This window comes from Zosterops lateralis (genome assembly GCF_965231275.1).
Source record: "Zosterops lateralis genome assembly, chromosome: 10".
Taxonomy (NCBI): domain Eukaryota; kingdom Metazoa; phylum Chordata; class Aves; order Passeriformes; family Zosteropidae; genus Zosterops; species Zosterops lateralis.
The window spans coordinates 15,256,713-15,272,385 of NC_139770.1; the positions used below are offsets into that span (position 1 = coordinate 15,256,713).

Genomic DNA, 15,673 nt, shown 5'->3' on the forward strand with positions numbered 1-15,673 from the left:
CTTGGCATCTGTAGATCTCAGGGCTGTTCAAAGGCAGGTAGGTACTATTTTAACTTTACAAATGGATTAACAATCAATTTTCAGGTACTTACTATAGGAAGATGGGAGTTTTATTGATATAGATCCTATCAATTTTAAGAAAAAAACCAGTGAATGTCCAAAATCCTTAACAGTGTGTGAAAGATTTAGATCTTACCAATGTGTTTTTCAAGTACAGATCCCTAAAAACTCTACCATGTATAAATACAGGTATAAAGCTATATATATATATATATATATAAAAATCTCTATAGAAGTTTCTTGCTATAAATAATATAGATCCAAGGCATGTTTAATGAGCCAATTTCAAAACAGATTAATGAAGATTTTATAAATAAAAAGGGGTCAAGCAATCCTCACAATTTTACTAGCATGCTGACACTATCTGCATTTTAGAAAACAAAATTTTTTTTAGAACTAATGCATGTAAACAAGTTTGTGCCAGCTGCAGTGAAATGTTGCTTGTTACACTCAACTTCTCAAATTCCAGTTTATTTACTTAATATTCCCACATTTGTATTTATTTGTCAAAAACTAGTGGAGAAAGGAAAAAGTTTCAAGAAGACAAGATTAATATGAACTCATAATAGTGTGAACAGCAGCAAAACAAAAACCAGCTAATATCAAAACACAGAGCAGCTGCTTTCTAAAAATCTCCACCACTAACATTCCTGGTATACAGGCTGCTAATTAAACCAAAGTTAACCTGTAAAGAATAGATGACTGGTACATAAAAAGTACACTTTTCTTGAAATAAATGCAGATTTATGGAAAACCCTCAAAATAATCCCAACCAAGCAACTGCAAAGTGTCCTGAGTATATTCATGTAACACAAAATACTTCTCTGCTATCCTATTGCCTTGCACACATCATAAATTCTGGAAAATACTCATGTATACTCATTTTCAAATGGAGGGAACCAGAGGAACAAAAAAATCAACTATATGTACGGTGCCATGAGGAAAAGAAAACCACTTTTTTTTACTCCGAACTGATTTAGCTCTATAAATATTTCATGCACTTTTTCTGCACATGTACAATATAAAAGTCTGCTACTTTCAGCCATGTCTAGCCAACAATCTTGGCCATCTCAGAATATATTTCAGTGCTGTATAGCACATGCAAACCAAGAAATTTACAGCCAAATGTAGCAGACGGGAACTGGTCTCAGCAATGCTCTGAAAACTTTTATAGAAAAACAAAGCAGTTCAGGAAAAACCTGCCCAAATGCCCTGACTCAAGAAAAGATAAATATGAAGAGCATACACCAGAGCAGAAAAAATCATCTCTTAATGGAAGTGTCATGCAGGATAGTGCTTTGCACAGCACAGTCACAGAAAAGTAAGAGCTTACATTCTGCTGTGAGCCCCAAAGCCATGGAAAACTATAACCTTTTTATTTCCAATATGTAAGAAATCACTAAATTCTATTAATGGAATATCCTAGTTGAATTTTCACATACTCATGTAGTATTATGACAAGAAGTAATACCTTTCTCAATACATTTTTTGACAGAACAAACATAGCAAGCATGACAATGTTTACATTAAAGTGGAAACTGCCTTTCAGTTTATATCTGGAAAGTGCTTTCTAGAATTTTCAGAGTGATGACATTAAAGAATTTAAAGAAGACAATACGTAGCTGGACTAGATCTCTGGTTCCCTTCCAAATGAACCATTCTATTCTATTCTATCATAACTGAAAGAGGACTGATTTTCAACAGAGAAGAGGAAGTGGTGTTCAGATGTTTTGAAAATCTGTCTTCATGTAAAGCAACCACATGCTCTCCTATGCCCAAGAGCTGCAGGCTGAACTTATGGCTCATAAATGAATCATCTGTGGAAATAATATGAGAACTCTGTGCACATCCAGATCCTGTAAATGTAGCCAGGATTCTCCCTACCCAAAGGGACTTTTAGGTTACTAAAAAAAATACAAACACTGTCAAGTTTAAGACTTTTGCCCTCAGCTAATCTGGAAAAAATCCTAGTAAAAAAAAAATCTAATAGTTTATCACAGTAAGAAGGTTAAGACATTCTCAAGAATTCTGTTCTGTTCTTAAAACCAAAAAGAGAATTTCTACAACTTCTAAAGCAATCTCATTTTTACCTATTCCTAGAACAATCCTGTTTGAAGAACTGGAACCACAAGCTCACATAAAACTATGAAGTGCAGGTTGTTTGATACTGAATGCAGAAAGTGATTCATGATAAGATACATGAACACAGCACAAGTACCTCCAAATTTTGGAGACTAACCATTTCAATGTCACAGAATCAGCCATTATTCCAGTTAACACCAAAAATTACTAAAAAAAAAATTATTCAAGAGTTTTAGGATCCATTCATGTGCCTCAAGTACATGACTCCTCTTACAAGCCTTTCAGACATCAAAACACTACCAAGACATTTCCCAAACAGTTGCTTCATGTCTTCTGCCAGTTTTAAGTACATGAGGAATAACACCAGCTCAGGTGTAGAGTACATTATTCTCTAACCAAACTGAAGACACAACTGCCTCACAAGAAATACAGATGCTAAGCCCTATCTCCTACAGCTCAATGTAATCTTCTACCATCACATGTTCTCATCTGTACTTAACTTTCAAAAGTAAAAGTACAATTTAATAGTTACCTGAACCTCTGAATTAGAATCAACGGGTTGAAGCATAAACCAGTTCTCTTTTCCTGTGTAGTTGCATAAATCTTCTTTTTTGATTGACACCTTTCCTGAGGGAGGGTTGCAAGGGGAGAGAAGCATAAATATTACCTTTCTGAATAGAAAAAAAAATATTTAATTATGTTTGAAACTTGATTTTTTCTAAACTCTCTCGTAAGTTTTTCTTTAAGTTTATGATGCTATATGAAAAACATAAAACAAGGAATGTTATGGGTAAATAAAGCAGAAAATAGTTATATAAAGTCTGATGGCATTAATTATTACTTGTTATCCTGGATATCACCAATATGAAGGTAAAATAAAGAACACACTTGAGGCTGGAAATAACATCATAGATTTGGAGAACAAAAACGGTGTTCAAGAATGTTTAAACAGGAAACTGAAGTAGATGCCTTTTACTCTTCTGATTGCTATTTGGAAAGCTGTTATTACATCAAATTATCTGACATCCTGGTGCAAATTATTTCCTTCCTCAATTCAAGTAAAGCAAAGGCTTCTTCCACAGCAGACTATTAGAACTTGTATCTAAAAAGCAGCTGCAATAAAGTCATTATGCAGTGGAGGGAGAAAAATAAATCCACCTCCCATGACTTTTCATTTAAGCTACACAAGTTGCTGCCAAATGCTTTGGAAGTCACTAAGTCACAGGTTGCACTGACAGGGAAAAATTATCTATAAATGGTTTTAAGAATAATTCCACAATTGTAAGTATTGTGGAATTATTCCACAATTCATTCTTTAAAGATCTATAAGTAGTGACAATTATTCAAATATTACAATGAAGCAAAAGCAGAGGAGAAACAAAGAGAATTTTTTAAAATGTATTCAGACTATAATACGACTATAAAATGTCCTACGAGCTTAAAAAGCAAAAATGTTCTAGGATAATAAAATGAAGCAAGGAAATAAAATCTTTCTTTTCAAACTTTAAAGGAGCATTTAAATGCACTATACACAGTTTTGAAAGATGCTTCACCAATAATTGTACCCCTAATCCTACAGATAATGCTATTGGAAACAACCAAGTGCTCTGGAAGACGCAGACAGCACCTGATAGACACTCACCTATACGCAGGTCCTTTTGTAAAACACTTTTATCGTAAATGTAGAAAGACAACGACTGGAATGTTCTTGGAATCTCAAAGTAAAACTCCTCTCCAAAATAAGGACTGAAAAAAAAGATCTGAAGTTAAAATAGAGAAACATATTATGCAACTTATATAGAGAATAAATATTAAACAGCTGCATTTTACTGCTGCCCCAGCCCATGGCCCTTAGCACTACACTGAGCTGTCACCAAAGGTGCCCAAAACCATTTCAATACAAGAACACACAGTAACATGGCAATGCCTTCTGTTAGTTTAATCAAAGGCAAGAATCAGAGCACACAGAGAGTGGTGTCTCCTCTGCAATTTCAATTCCATTTTTTTGTCTTGAAATTATTCTAGCTGGTTCTGTAGACTTCCTGAGACATGCACAAGTTTTGTTTAATTTTCTTATTCAGTACATGATTAAACTACATTTAAACATGACTTATTGATTACTTAACTGGCATTTGTTTAGCTCTAACTTCCATGTCAAAAATGCTGCTCTAAGATTCAGACCTGTAAGAAGCCATTATCACTAGAAACCGTAAGAGAGAACAGTGAAAATAGAAATGTTAATCTCAAATACACACAGTCTCCCTCATGCCTAAACGGTCACCCCATTTCTCCATCTAAAGAAGTCCAATATCATGTTTACAAGTTCACCCTATTTAACTGCCATTTGCACAGCTCTCTACAGAAAAGGACTCTGGGCTCCTTTATGTTACACATATTTCCTACAATGTGTTGGTATCTTCACTCCCAGAATTGATACTCTCATTAAACTTAAGGAGTACTTATTGATGTAATCAGAGCCAGCAGTCAGAAAATTATATTTCAAGACTGAACAACACCACACTGTTGTTTGTGCTACTGCAAGTGATGAATTCTGGAAGTCAAGCAGATCCACAGAAATCCCCTGCTATTTTAGAACAACTGGGTTCTTAAAAAAGTTTTAGTTTCAGTTACAATGTATTAATATCACAGGAGAAAAATGTTCATGTAACTACTTTTATGCAGGAAAGTACTGTGGTAAATTACACCAAACCTGAAACAAACATCGGGATTTTTTTGCTTCCCAGCAAAGGATCATTCTGACACTATTGCTACAATACTTTCTTAAACTAATACAAATATGACAAATACACTTACATGTGGAACAAGTAGTTTATGTTATTACCTACCTGAAGGAAAAACAGATCACCACCCCTACTCTCTTCCCTCCAAAATAATCACAGAAAAAGAAAACACCACCCAATGCTTAAGGACAACAGCTCATTAAATAAATTAAAAAGAAGAGCTGATAACTAACTTGAAAAGTGGGAAAGAACACAGCTGAAAAATCTACTATTTCAAATGCCTAGAAAAGATTTCTAGAAACAAGAACTTTCAGGGCAGGAATTCATTATAAGGAATTCCACAAGTGAAAATGTCCTTGCTGTTAAAACACAGACCTTTTACCACAGGCTTCAAAGCAGACAAATTACTATTAGACTCTGCACTATGTGGAGAAATAGTTTAAGGATTCTCAGTTGAAAAATTCCACCGTGGTTTTTCAGCTCCCCTCTTTTTTTTGTAATTTCAAAGCCAACAACTTCTGCTTTGATTACAAGGGCTGAGTCCTTCTTGTCAGCACCATGACTGAAGGTATAAACTCATGAGCATTACCTTTAGCAGCCCTAAAGAGCCTCAACTTCCTTATTGCCACCACTGCTAATTTTAATTATATAGACACAGTAACTCAGACCAACGCCGAGGATGAAACAAAGGCTTATTTTAAACTTTGGTCAAGTCCATGATCCGCTTCCCCTCACAGCTATACAAATAAAGCTGCAGCAGTACAAACAAAGAGATACTAGAGCAGAAAGAGTGAACAATGGGAGAATGAGCTGGTACCGGTGTCAGGGGAAAGTCTGCTCTAGTTCAGCTTCAGACAGACACCCTGAGGAACAGCAGACTGCAGTGCACACCAACAAGTGCCAAGGTTTAAGTCCCTGTTCTGCATGGACCTATGGGACTCTAGGCATCCAATTATAACTAGGCTGGGATGGAGACTATAAGCAGAGACTTCCGAAAAATCTATTTAGCACCTTTATCCTTCACCTAAGAGAGCAAACTTCACAGCTACACATATTCCCCAGCCCCCAAAGGATGAACAGCCATTAACATTCATTATTATTATTTTGACTTCAACACTACATTAAGTCTCAGATTCCACAAGAAAGAACAAGTCAGAAATAGGAGCACAAATAGAAGGTAATACATTGTTTTACTCATGTTGATACACTTTTCTTTACCTGAATTAACAGTGGTTATCAGTTGTTGATTCATAAGCAAAGTGTGAGGCAGAGAGAGAAAATTTAAGGTAAAGAATAAAATGGATTAGTAAAGAAATTCTTAGGTACATACAGAATAGGCTGACAGGGTACAGCAGTTTATACCAACGAGGAATAATTAAAGTGGGGAACTGACTCATCCTGTTCCTCAGGGATTCAGTTAGTTCAGTACTTTCATTTGTGACTTTGATGCAAGAACTTTAAAGACTGTGACGGATACAAAATTAGAAGATAGCACTAATTCAAAGAACAACCAGACTGCCATACAGGAAGAACTGGATTACAGCAGTAGAGAAGATTAAATTTCACTGTGTAACACACTCCTCTGCTCTTCCCTTCCTTGGTACAGTAACCTGGCAGTTCTGCCAGGACACTGACCAATGCTCCAGTCTGTCAGTTAATAAAAGCAATGGTTACATCAACAAGGGAATTACTTGGGAAAAAAAAGTGAATTTAGTTAAAAAAAAAAAAAAAAAAAAAAAAAAAAAAAAAAAAAAAGAGGAGACACACATACCACAATCCTTCTTCCACCCCCCTGCCCATTCCTCATATCTGACCACAGACATCTGAGGAGGTTCACAGATATTCTTTCAACTTTCCAAGGGGAAAAAAAAATTCTTTCTTCAGAACCCACAGAAATCCCACACCATGTCAGGAAATATTTCTTGAATCATCAGCCAAAATATTCCTCTTTCACTTCAGTATTAATTCATGTTTTTTTAACTCTGGAAAGTCATTTGTTTTACATCTGCACTCCAACAACTCTTCCAGTGCTGGTGGAAGGCCAAACCTATTTGCACATTTAATAAATACAGTTCTTAATGGTTTTCAATCACTGTAGTCAAAACTAATTTTAATTCTCGTGATAATTACTTCCACAGACACTTAATTAGTTGATATTCACAAGACTAAAATTTAGATTACAACTTGTATAAATTTGCAACCCATAATAACAGCCACAAAAACAGACTGTGAACTGTGTGCAAGAAAAAGCACGCAATATTATATGAAACAAAACAATGAAATTTAAAGTTGCATCTGTGACTAAAATTATACTTTACTACACCTTACTGAAAAGCAATTCATGAAGTTTTCAGGTTATTAAGAGATCAGAGCTCTCATCTCCTGTCCCAATACCTTGAGGTTTGTACAGTTTCTAGTTTAACACAGCAATAAGAAACAAGATGATGAAATTAAAGTTTCTGGAATGAGAGTCAACCCTCATAACTGCATACACAGTAGTAATCAAGTGTAAGCACCCAACTCTGGTAGCTGCTAACAGAGGATGAGTTACTTTATTACATTTGACTGGTTTGTATGGAATCCTCCCCTAATTCAGAGGATGAAGGAGTCACATATGAAGTCAGTGGAAACAAAAAAGTAAAGAGCAATTCTAAACACCAGGTTCAAATTTCTTCTACAATGTTGTCATCTTACAAATATTAATTTCGTATCACCTGAGAAGTTCTCTATTTGAGGCATGTTGAGACTTCTCTCTCCCCAACTGTTTTGTTATAGATTTTTTTACTTCATTTCCTCTGTAAAGCATTAACGACATTGCAATTAAATTTCAGTTGAAACTTCAATACTATTAAAATGTTTTTGATGGCTCTAAAGTGTTTTACTTTATCAAGTATTTTATTATGCAACTAATGCTTTTATCAAGTGATGAAAGCACATGAATTTAATAATTTTAAAATAGAATATAATAAAAATGTCTGTGTATACATCATATGTAACAAGTCTTGTTTCTAAGCATAGTAATAACTTTTAGAGTTTCCATTATTAACATCAAAATCTGAGATTTCCAAAGTCTTTCAGAGATATGCTGGGTTGGGGTCTTTTGCTCATCAAACTACCGTCTATTTGAAGGGGAAATGTTAAGTTTCTGCTTTATCAATACAGCTCTTTAACATTTTTCTCTGAAGGATTACTCAATTTTGTTTTAGTAATCAATCAATCTCAATTGCAGCCTGTTAAATTCTGAAAATTTTATGGATCTGACTACAGCAGTTACAGATTAGGAATATAAGCAAAATATTTGCTCCTGATTGTACATATGTGGCATTTACTTTTCATGCAGAAACATAAGGAGGCTCTAAAATGATGTTTTGAAAAAATTAAATTCCCTATTTAAGTCTGCCATTTGAGCTGTTCCTCACCTGTAAACATCTGGAGAGAGAGCTCAAAGAACAAACACTAACAACAAAGCCACTGGAAAAAGGAATTAAGGAAACTTTCAAGAGTTTGAACAGACTGTGTGGGTTTTAAAAGGAAGGTTTAATGTCACCTTCACATAACTGAAACTGTCACTCAGATATTCTGAACAATGAAGCTGCAGTGATGCTTTTTTGGGTGCTCTGAACTTCAGAGTTTTGAGACATGAAAGCACCTACACTACTGCAGCTGTGTCATCCTGACTTTTTGTTTGATCCTTTTAAGGCTCCAAGACAGCAGCAGAATCTACAGCAAACAGTGCCCAGGGAAGCAAAGCAAGGCATTCTGTGTGGGTCCTGTTACAGTTCCCAGAACCAGAATTACAGGAGAGAACAAGGCCTGTTCAGGGGACACCCCACAACACAGAAAACTCTCACACATGGCAAAGTTCCGGTTCCTTCATTCTAGAAACAGGTTTTACCAGATACACAGTAAGAGCAGAATTCCACCAATACAGTTCAACTGCTTGCCAGAAGTAGGAAATGACATGGGGAGCAAGTATCAAGTAGATTTCTCACCTTAGCAAGAAGAAGAATGTTACACTGCCCGGAACAGAATAGAGTAATAATGAAATATATGAAATATATTCTAGTATACTTCAGTTAAAAGTTCACAAGACTCACTTTTGACTTCCTGCAATAGTGTCATGATTTACACATTCCTGTAACATCTCTGAGCAGCTGCCACAAGTCAGCTCTCATTTTAAAGTAGTACAAGCAAAAGTCATACACACTGATATTAGGCAGCCTTGCTTATCATATTCATTTAAAAACTGAGCTTACCTTAAAGATTTTTCAACTACCTGTGTACGAAAAACTTCTTCTTGGTCCAAGTTTATGGTACAGAAAAAGTCTCTCATTTTGTTCGGCACTAAGTGTTTGGCGTCATCTGTAAATAAATTTTAAAAAATACTGTAAATATTGCAGGGGAAAAACAAAATGTCGGGTACAAGAATGTTTCAGTTTTAGTGTCTTCAAAAAATTTACTTTTCCATTCAGCATGCATTTTGATATTAATCCTCAATTTGTAGACTTCAAGAGGGCAGAGAAGTTGCTACATCCAGCTTCACGTGGAATGAGAGTCGACAGGAAGAGACACACACTGACTCATGAGCACCACTTCCTGCAGCACCTGCACTTTCCCTTGAAAGGTCTCATCTCTGGCTTGACCCTGCACAACTTGCTAAATCCGAGACACTCACAGCCTGAGGTCATACGGCATTAGGTCATAACACCAAGACATGATCTGCCTGAGCTATTGTTCACTTGGTATGTTCTCCACAAATACTTGGGCTAAAGGAAGCTGATTAATAAGAACTTGCCCATCAAATTTTTATTTCATTTTCCACAACGAACAGCAGATTTTGAGTTGGCTGAGCCTTTGAAAATATATCCCTCATGAGTATTGTTCATTTTTTCCTATCTAGTAGGAGGGGGAAATAATCACCTAATTCAATGCAACATGGAAAAGAAGAAAAGGAAGTTTATATTAAAAAATAAAGATTGGCAGCACAAGAATACAAAGATTTGCTGGGTGTTGAATCTAGGCCACTGCAATTACGTGCTGGACATAAAGCAGATCTCTTAGGAAATGGTAGGAAATGGTTCCCTCTAAGCAATCACAGCTAAAAACAGTTGAAGTTGGAAAGCTCTTCCAAAATCCAAATGCCATAGACATCTACATTAACTTACAGCAACACTGTTGTCTAATTGAACAATGATTTTCTGCTTTAAAGGTCTGAAGAGAGCAAACAGACCCTTTCCACCTTTTATTTTGCTAAAAGAAATTACAAGCTTTTCTGGTACTCTCCCCCATGAGAGGCTCCTAAACAGAGCAGGTGATCTGTGCCTGTCCCACTTGGTTGTCCAAACCACGGGCAACCAGAATTGCACTGGGTCTTAGCCAGGACCTATCACAGTAGTGTCCATCCTTGTCTGCTGCCGGAAATACCTCTCCTGATGGCATGTGGAATCAGCTTTATTGATATTTATATAAGATATTAAAAATAGGATGAAAGTACACCGAAGTATTGAGTTTTAATTACTTTTATGTTTGACTAGCATGAGACCTTTCAAAAAGCAGAGTTTGAAACTAGATTTGAAATGTCATACATGTTTATTTTTTAAAAATGCAGATCTGAAGCACAGTGAGCAAGCTTTATTCTCTATGCTGGCAAAATGTAAAATCAAAGTTCTGTTTTCTCTCTCCTCCACACTCTTTTTGTGTTAGACAGTTAATTTAAGTTAACCTGTTACAGTGTTAGAAGTTAAGTAAGTAATGCCCAGCCCTGGAAAGGCTGCCCCGACTGTCTCTGAGCAGAGAACGTGACAGTTTAACAGGAACACAGACTGAACTTCAATCATGACATTTTCCAGGTCAGGGATGTGTACACTGATGGAAAGCATGAACAGACACTTAAGGAACTTCCACAGTTAAAACTTGTGCTCTCAGAAGCATCAACAAGCTTTTCATCAATTTCAGTGTGGGAGAGGAGGAAGTATACACATTATTTTTAAACACCACACTTCATGTTGACAGATTGAGAGACGTGAACAGAACCTGCTTTCAATGGCTTTAGACTCCAAAAAGGGACTAAACTCCAAGTTACCCTTAAGTGAGATATTGCAGGGGAACCAAGAAAAGCATCAGATTACCACTGCCTTAATTCTTTTTAAGGAAGAGCTAATTTAATAAAACATATGACATATAAAAAGCAATCCATCAATCTGGATGTAATCCCCAGAGAGCTCCTGACACTGAAAGTTTGTAATTACTAAGCATGAACTGATGTGTCAGCTGTTTCTGAGAAGAATCTTTATTTTTCAGTTAATACTTGGCACAGTCTTATTTTCCCATAAAATATTTAAAGTAACATTATTTAATCATCATTGTAAAGGCATAGTACAGTGGACTTTGAAAGGAAATTACAGTTACTATGGTTTCTTATTTTCTTAAAAGGAGTAAAAAATAAATATTTCTGAATAATTCATTATTTGTATGTATACTATATTGCAGTTTTTCAGTTTTAAAATAAACTTTCCAGCCAGAGGAATACACAAAATAGAAATTTTGATTTCAGCTGGTTGGAGCGTGGTGCTAGAAACACCAAGGCTGTGGGTTCAATCCCCATATGAGCCATTCACTTAAGAGCTGAAATTGATGATCCTTGTGGGTACCTTTCAACTCAGAATATTCCATGATTTCTAACTGATTTTCTAATGAGTTAAAAACCTTTATTTTGTAGCCCAAGTAGCCCTGGCTTTAAAGCACAGACAAACTTTTGGTAGGAAGAGAATCCTCAATCCTGAGTTACGAATAACCTCAGAGCACTTGTCGGGTGAAATACAGAGCATGAGATTTCACATCTTTTCCAACATCTCCTAGTATCTGTAACTGTGGGAGACTTTTCACCCATATAGTGATCCACCTCTTCCAAGAAGCTATTTCCTTTTTTTTTTTTTTTTTAAAAGGATCAAGTCTTCGATTACACTGCATCTTCCCTTTTCTGAGAAACCAAAGGCTATAATGGTTGCATAAAAATCAAGTTTAACAACATCAGATATCTGCTTGAATGTTTACACTTTCAGTACATATATGTAATTTCCTCTGTTGAGTATAAATGTGCCATTAGTGTCCATCCTCTACGTTTCTTTGTTCTGGGTCCCTGCCAGAAGACATTTATGCACACAAACTGAAGTATTTGCTTCACAGTACTAAACATATTATATAACAACAATAAATTCCACTCCAGGAGTGCAGCATAATCCAAGACAACCACGCACTGTTAAAAACACAGGGCAAGTTTGAAAAAGAATACATCCTGAATTTTGTCAAATGAGCTCTAGGAGACAATGGGGACATTTTTCCAAGTACTTCACTAATGCAGGTTTCTGTAAACCCTCCAAAAAATCAAGGCAACTAAAATCACTTCCTGTACTTCTGTATGGCATAAAGTGAAAACAGAAGCCACAGCCTGAAACACTACACTACAAGATATGCCTAAAGCTACCTGACACCACAGACCTTTGTAAAGCATTTTTGTCATTACTATGCCACATGAAATAGAGCCAGCAACACAAAAGTGTTGTCAAAAAGAAAAGACAGTATTTTATGGGTCTTTGGTGAAAACCTACTCACGAGTAGTACTACACTTTCCAAAAATATTTCAGGATCTTTAATAGGCGAGACCAGTTCATCTCACCTCACTTGAAAACTGGAGGCAGAACACTGGTTGCAAGCACTGACAGCCGACAAAAACAGAGTACCAGGGACTATAAACGTGTCCTTACCCAGGTTCCTCACTGCTAGGTATGCAATGGCTGCTTAAGCCACCTTTAAGAACATCTCAATTCTAAATCTGGTGTAATGATTTGTATAACATCACTAAATTTAGATTTTGCCACCAATTTGTGCATTGCAAAACACAGTATAAATAACAACTTTCTGCAGATGGTGTTTTCTATACATGCAGAATTACACAGAACTGACATTACCTCATTAAAGCTACCATGCTCTCTCATGCAACACACATAAAATGAGTCAGTGCCAAGTTTTAATTGCCAGCAAAGCTTGGGCACCAAAATGTATCCTCCTCGTAAGAAACATGCTATAAGGAATTCCTTCAGACTATGAACATCAGCTTTCCAAAGTGAGGTCTGCTATTGCTAATCCCTCCAGATCAAGGAGGGTTGCATTATTACATTTACTTATTGCTGTTCATTCAGAGGGTTTTCCCCCATAAAACACAGTATTAAAATACTATTAGCAAGAAGGGAACATAACACAGTATTTGTTGTGCAAAGAAGCCAAAAGAGCATGTAGGCATCAGAGGTTCCTAAGCTTCCACAGCATCTTTAACTCATTGAGTTTTTAAACAGTGTTTGTTTTCTTAGAAGAAATAAGTAGGTTTACAACTACTTAAATGATTTTCACACTGTTTCAAGACATGTCTTTTATTGCAGCTGTTACTTCCACTCATTTTTCAAATGGGTTCTTATAGGTCCATCTTTAGCAATGAACTTTTCATATATTCCCCAGGAAGAAGGTCAGAATCCTCTGTTTACTAACACTTTTGTCAGGTAACTGAACATTTAAAGTTATGATACAACCGCAGGCTTACTCCATAACACATAAATGGGACAATAAAACTGGTTTCAACATAAGTCTCAAGACATTTTGCTTTGTTTTTTAATGCTTAGTGGAAAACTCATCAAGTTCAAGTATCCCAAAATGTAAAACTCACTGAATGTTGTGTAGCCCAGTGTTGCAAAGCCTTATGATAAAAGAAAGGAAGCAGAATAGTATCAAAAAATAAGCCAGCTTCAATAATCTTTACCAACCAACTTCTTATGTATTCCTAGGAAGCAGGTCATAGTCCTTCTTCCTAGGGAGCACTATGACCTGCTTCCTAGGGAATACACGAAACATTGGTTGCTAGAGATTACTGAAAACAGATTAAGAAAGGTGAGGCTACTCGGCCTGGAGAAGGTTGCGTGAAGATCTCACAGCAACCTTCCAATATCTCAGGGGAAAGCTGGAGAGGGGCTCTTCATCAGGAACTGCAGTGACAGGATGAGGAGTAATGGGAACAAACTGATATAAAGTGGAAATTTAGGCTCAATATATGAAAGAAATTCATTACTTGGAGGGTGGTGAGATGCTGGCATAGGTTGCCAGACAAGCTAAGGATGCCTCATCCTGGAAGTGCTGAAGGCCAGGCTGGATGGAGCTGGGATGGTCCAGCAGAAGGTGTCCCTGCCCATGGCAGCAGCATTGGAACGAGGTGATATGTAAGGCCCTTTCTAAACCGAACCGTTTCATAGCCCTAGGCTCCTATGAATGCATGCTTTAACCCCAAAACTAACGGCATGCTTTTCTAAAGGCTAGCTGGGCTGTATTATTATTTCTGTGCTAATTGCTAACAGCAGCAGATCCCAGTGTGTTCAGCCCTGCCTCCCCAACCCCGTCCTACTGCTCACAACAGGAGTGTACACCTCCAGCTCCACTCCAGGCCATCCCCTGTTTTCATGACCCAGTCCTCTATTTACTGAAGACACAGTAAATACATCTAGGCTGCGTGACGGTATTTAAGTAAACACCACTCCACTCCTCCACCAAACCTAATCCTTCAACACGTTTTCACAACCGGTTCTCAACCCCAGCGCCGTGCCCGATTCAACTCGTTTCGCTTCATTCTCAAAAAAGCCGATGGGCTGCGTGAGAAAGGAAACCAGCGGGCCGCGCCGGGCGCTGTGAGCGCACCGCGATCCCCTCAGGAAGCCGCGGCACATCCTGTTTCTCCCTTCGCTGCCTTTGAAGCGCTCCCCGGCCGCCCCGCACTCCCCGGGCCCTCCCCCGCCGGCTCCCCGCGGCACCGGCCTGCCGCTACTGCACTCAGCGCTTCCCAGACACCAAAACAAGGCCGGCGGCCCCTCTCCCCGCCTCCTCCCGCTCGCACACACGCTGCACGGAGGCACGGGAGCGCTGCTGACCGCTTCCAGAACAGCCCTTCGCCACCAACTTCCTGCACATCGCTAATTTCGCAATTTCAGCCTGACAAACAGACTCTGATGCCCGAGGTCCGGGCGGGAGGGAGGGGGCATTTCTGTTGGCCCGCTGACTCCGGGGATCCCTCGGAGCCAGGGATGCTTCCCCGGCACTGCGGGCCTCCCGCGGCCCCGCCGCGTCCGTGTATCCATGTATCCACCCGTCCATTCATCCGCTCCCCCGCCACCCCGCCCCGGGCCCGCAGACCCCGGCCCGGCCCCGCACGTGTCGGGGCCGCCACAAAGCCGCTCCGCGGGGCCGCCAGAGCGCAGCGGGGCCCGACCCCCGCCCGGCCCCTCCGCGCCTCCCCTCCGCCCCCGCCCCGCCGCCCCCAGGGCCGCCGCGCCAGCGCCCGCCCGTCTGGCCGCGGGGAGGGAGCGGCGGCCGCGGGGCCGGGCCGGGGACGGGGCCGGGGCGACACCTGAGCGCGGCGGCCACGGGCGCTCGGCCCCAGCGCGGCGCCGCACTTACAGATCTTTCCCCGCAGGTTCTGCAGCACCCGCACCTCGTCGCCGCCGTCTCCCGCCGCCATCGCGCCAGCGCCGCCGCCGCCTGCGCAGTTCAGCGCCGCGGGGGCAGGGAGAGAGGGAGGGAGGGAGAGAGGGAGGGAGGGAAGGAGCGGCCCCGCCCCGCCCCCGCGGGCACCACCAGCCGGGACGGGCGGGGGGCGCGGCGCCTGCGCCGGGGCGGCTTCTCTGAGGGCGGCTTCTCCCGGCGCGGCTTCTTCTCCCCCTGCGCTGCCGGCGGCTCCGCCCGGGGCCCGCACCCTC

The 15,673-nt window shown here is 39.5% G+C and overlaps 1 protein-coding gene across 1 annotated transcript in view; it reads right to left on the reverse strand.

Moving 5' to 3' along the window:
- RASA2 (RAS p21 protein activator 2) overlaps positions 1-15,464 on the reverse strand; it is a 46,156-nt gene extending 30,692 nt beyond the window's left edge. Inside the window, exons 1-4 of the mRNA XM_083868934.1 lie at positions 15,375-15,464; positions 9,140-9,245; positions 3,785-3,888; positions 2,675-2,769 (exon numbers count right to left, since the gene is read on the reverse strand). Of these exons, the coding sequence (XP_083725060.1) occupies positions 2,675-2,769; positions 3,785-3,888; positions 9,140-9,245; positions 15,375-15,435 (366 nt within the window). The 5' untranslated portion in view covers positions 15,436-15,464. The remainder of the gene's footprint in view (positions 1-2,674; positions 2,770-3,784; positions 3,889-9,139; positions 9,246-15,374) is intronic.
- Positions 15,465-15,673: the final 209 nt, after the last annotated feature.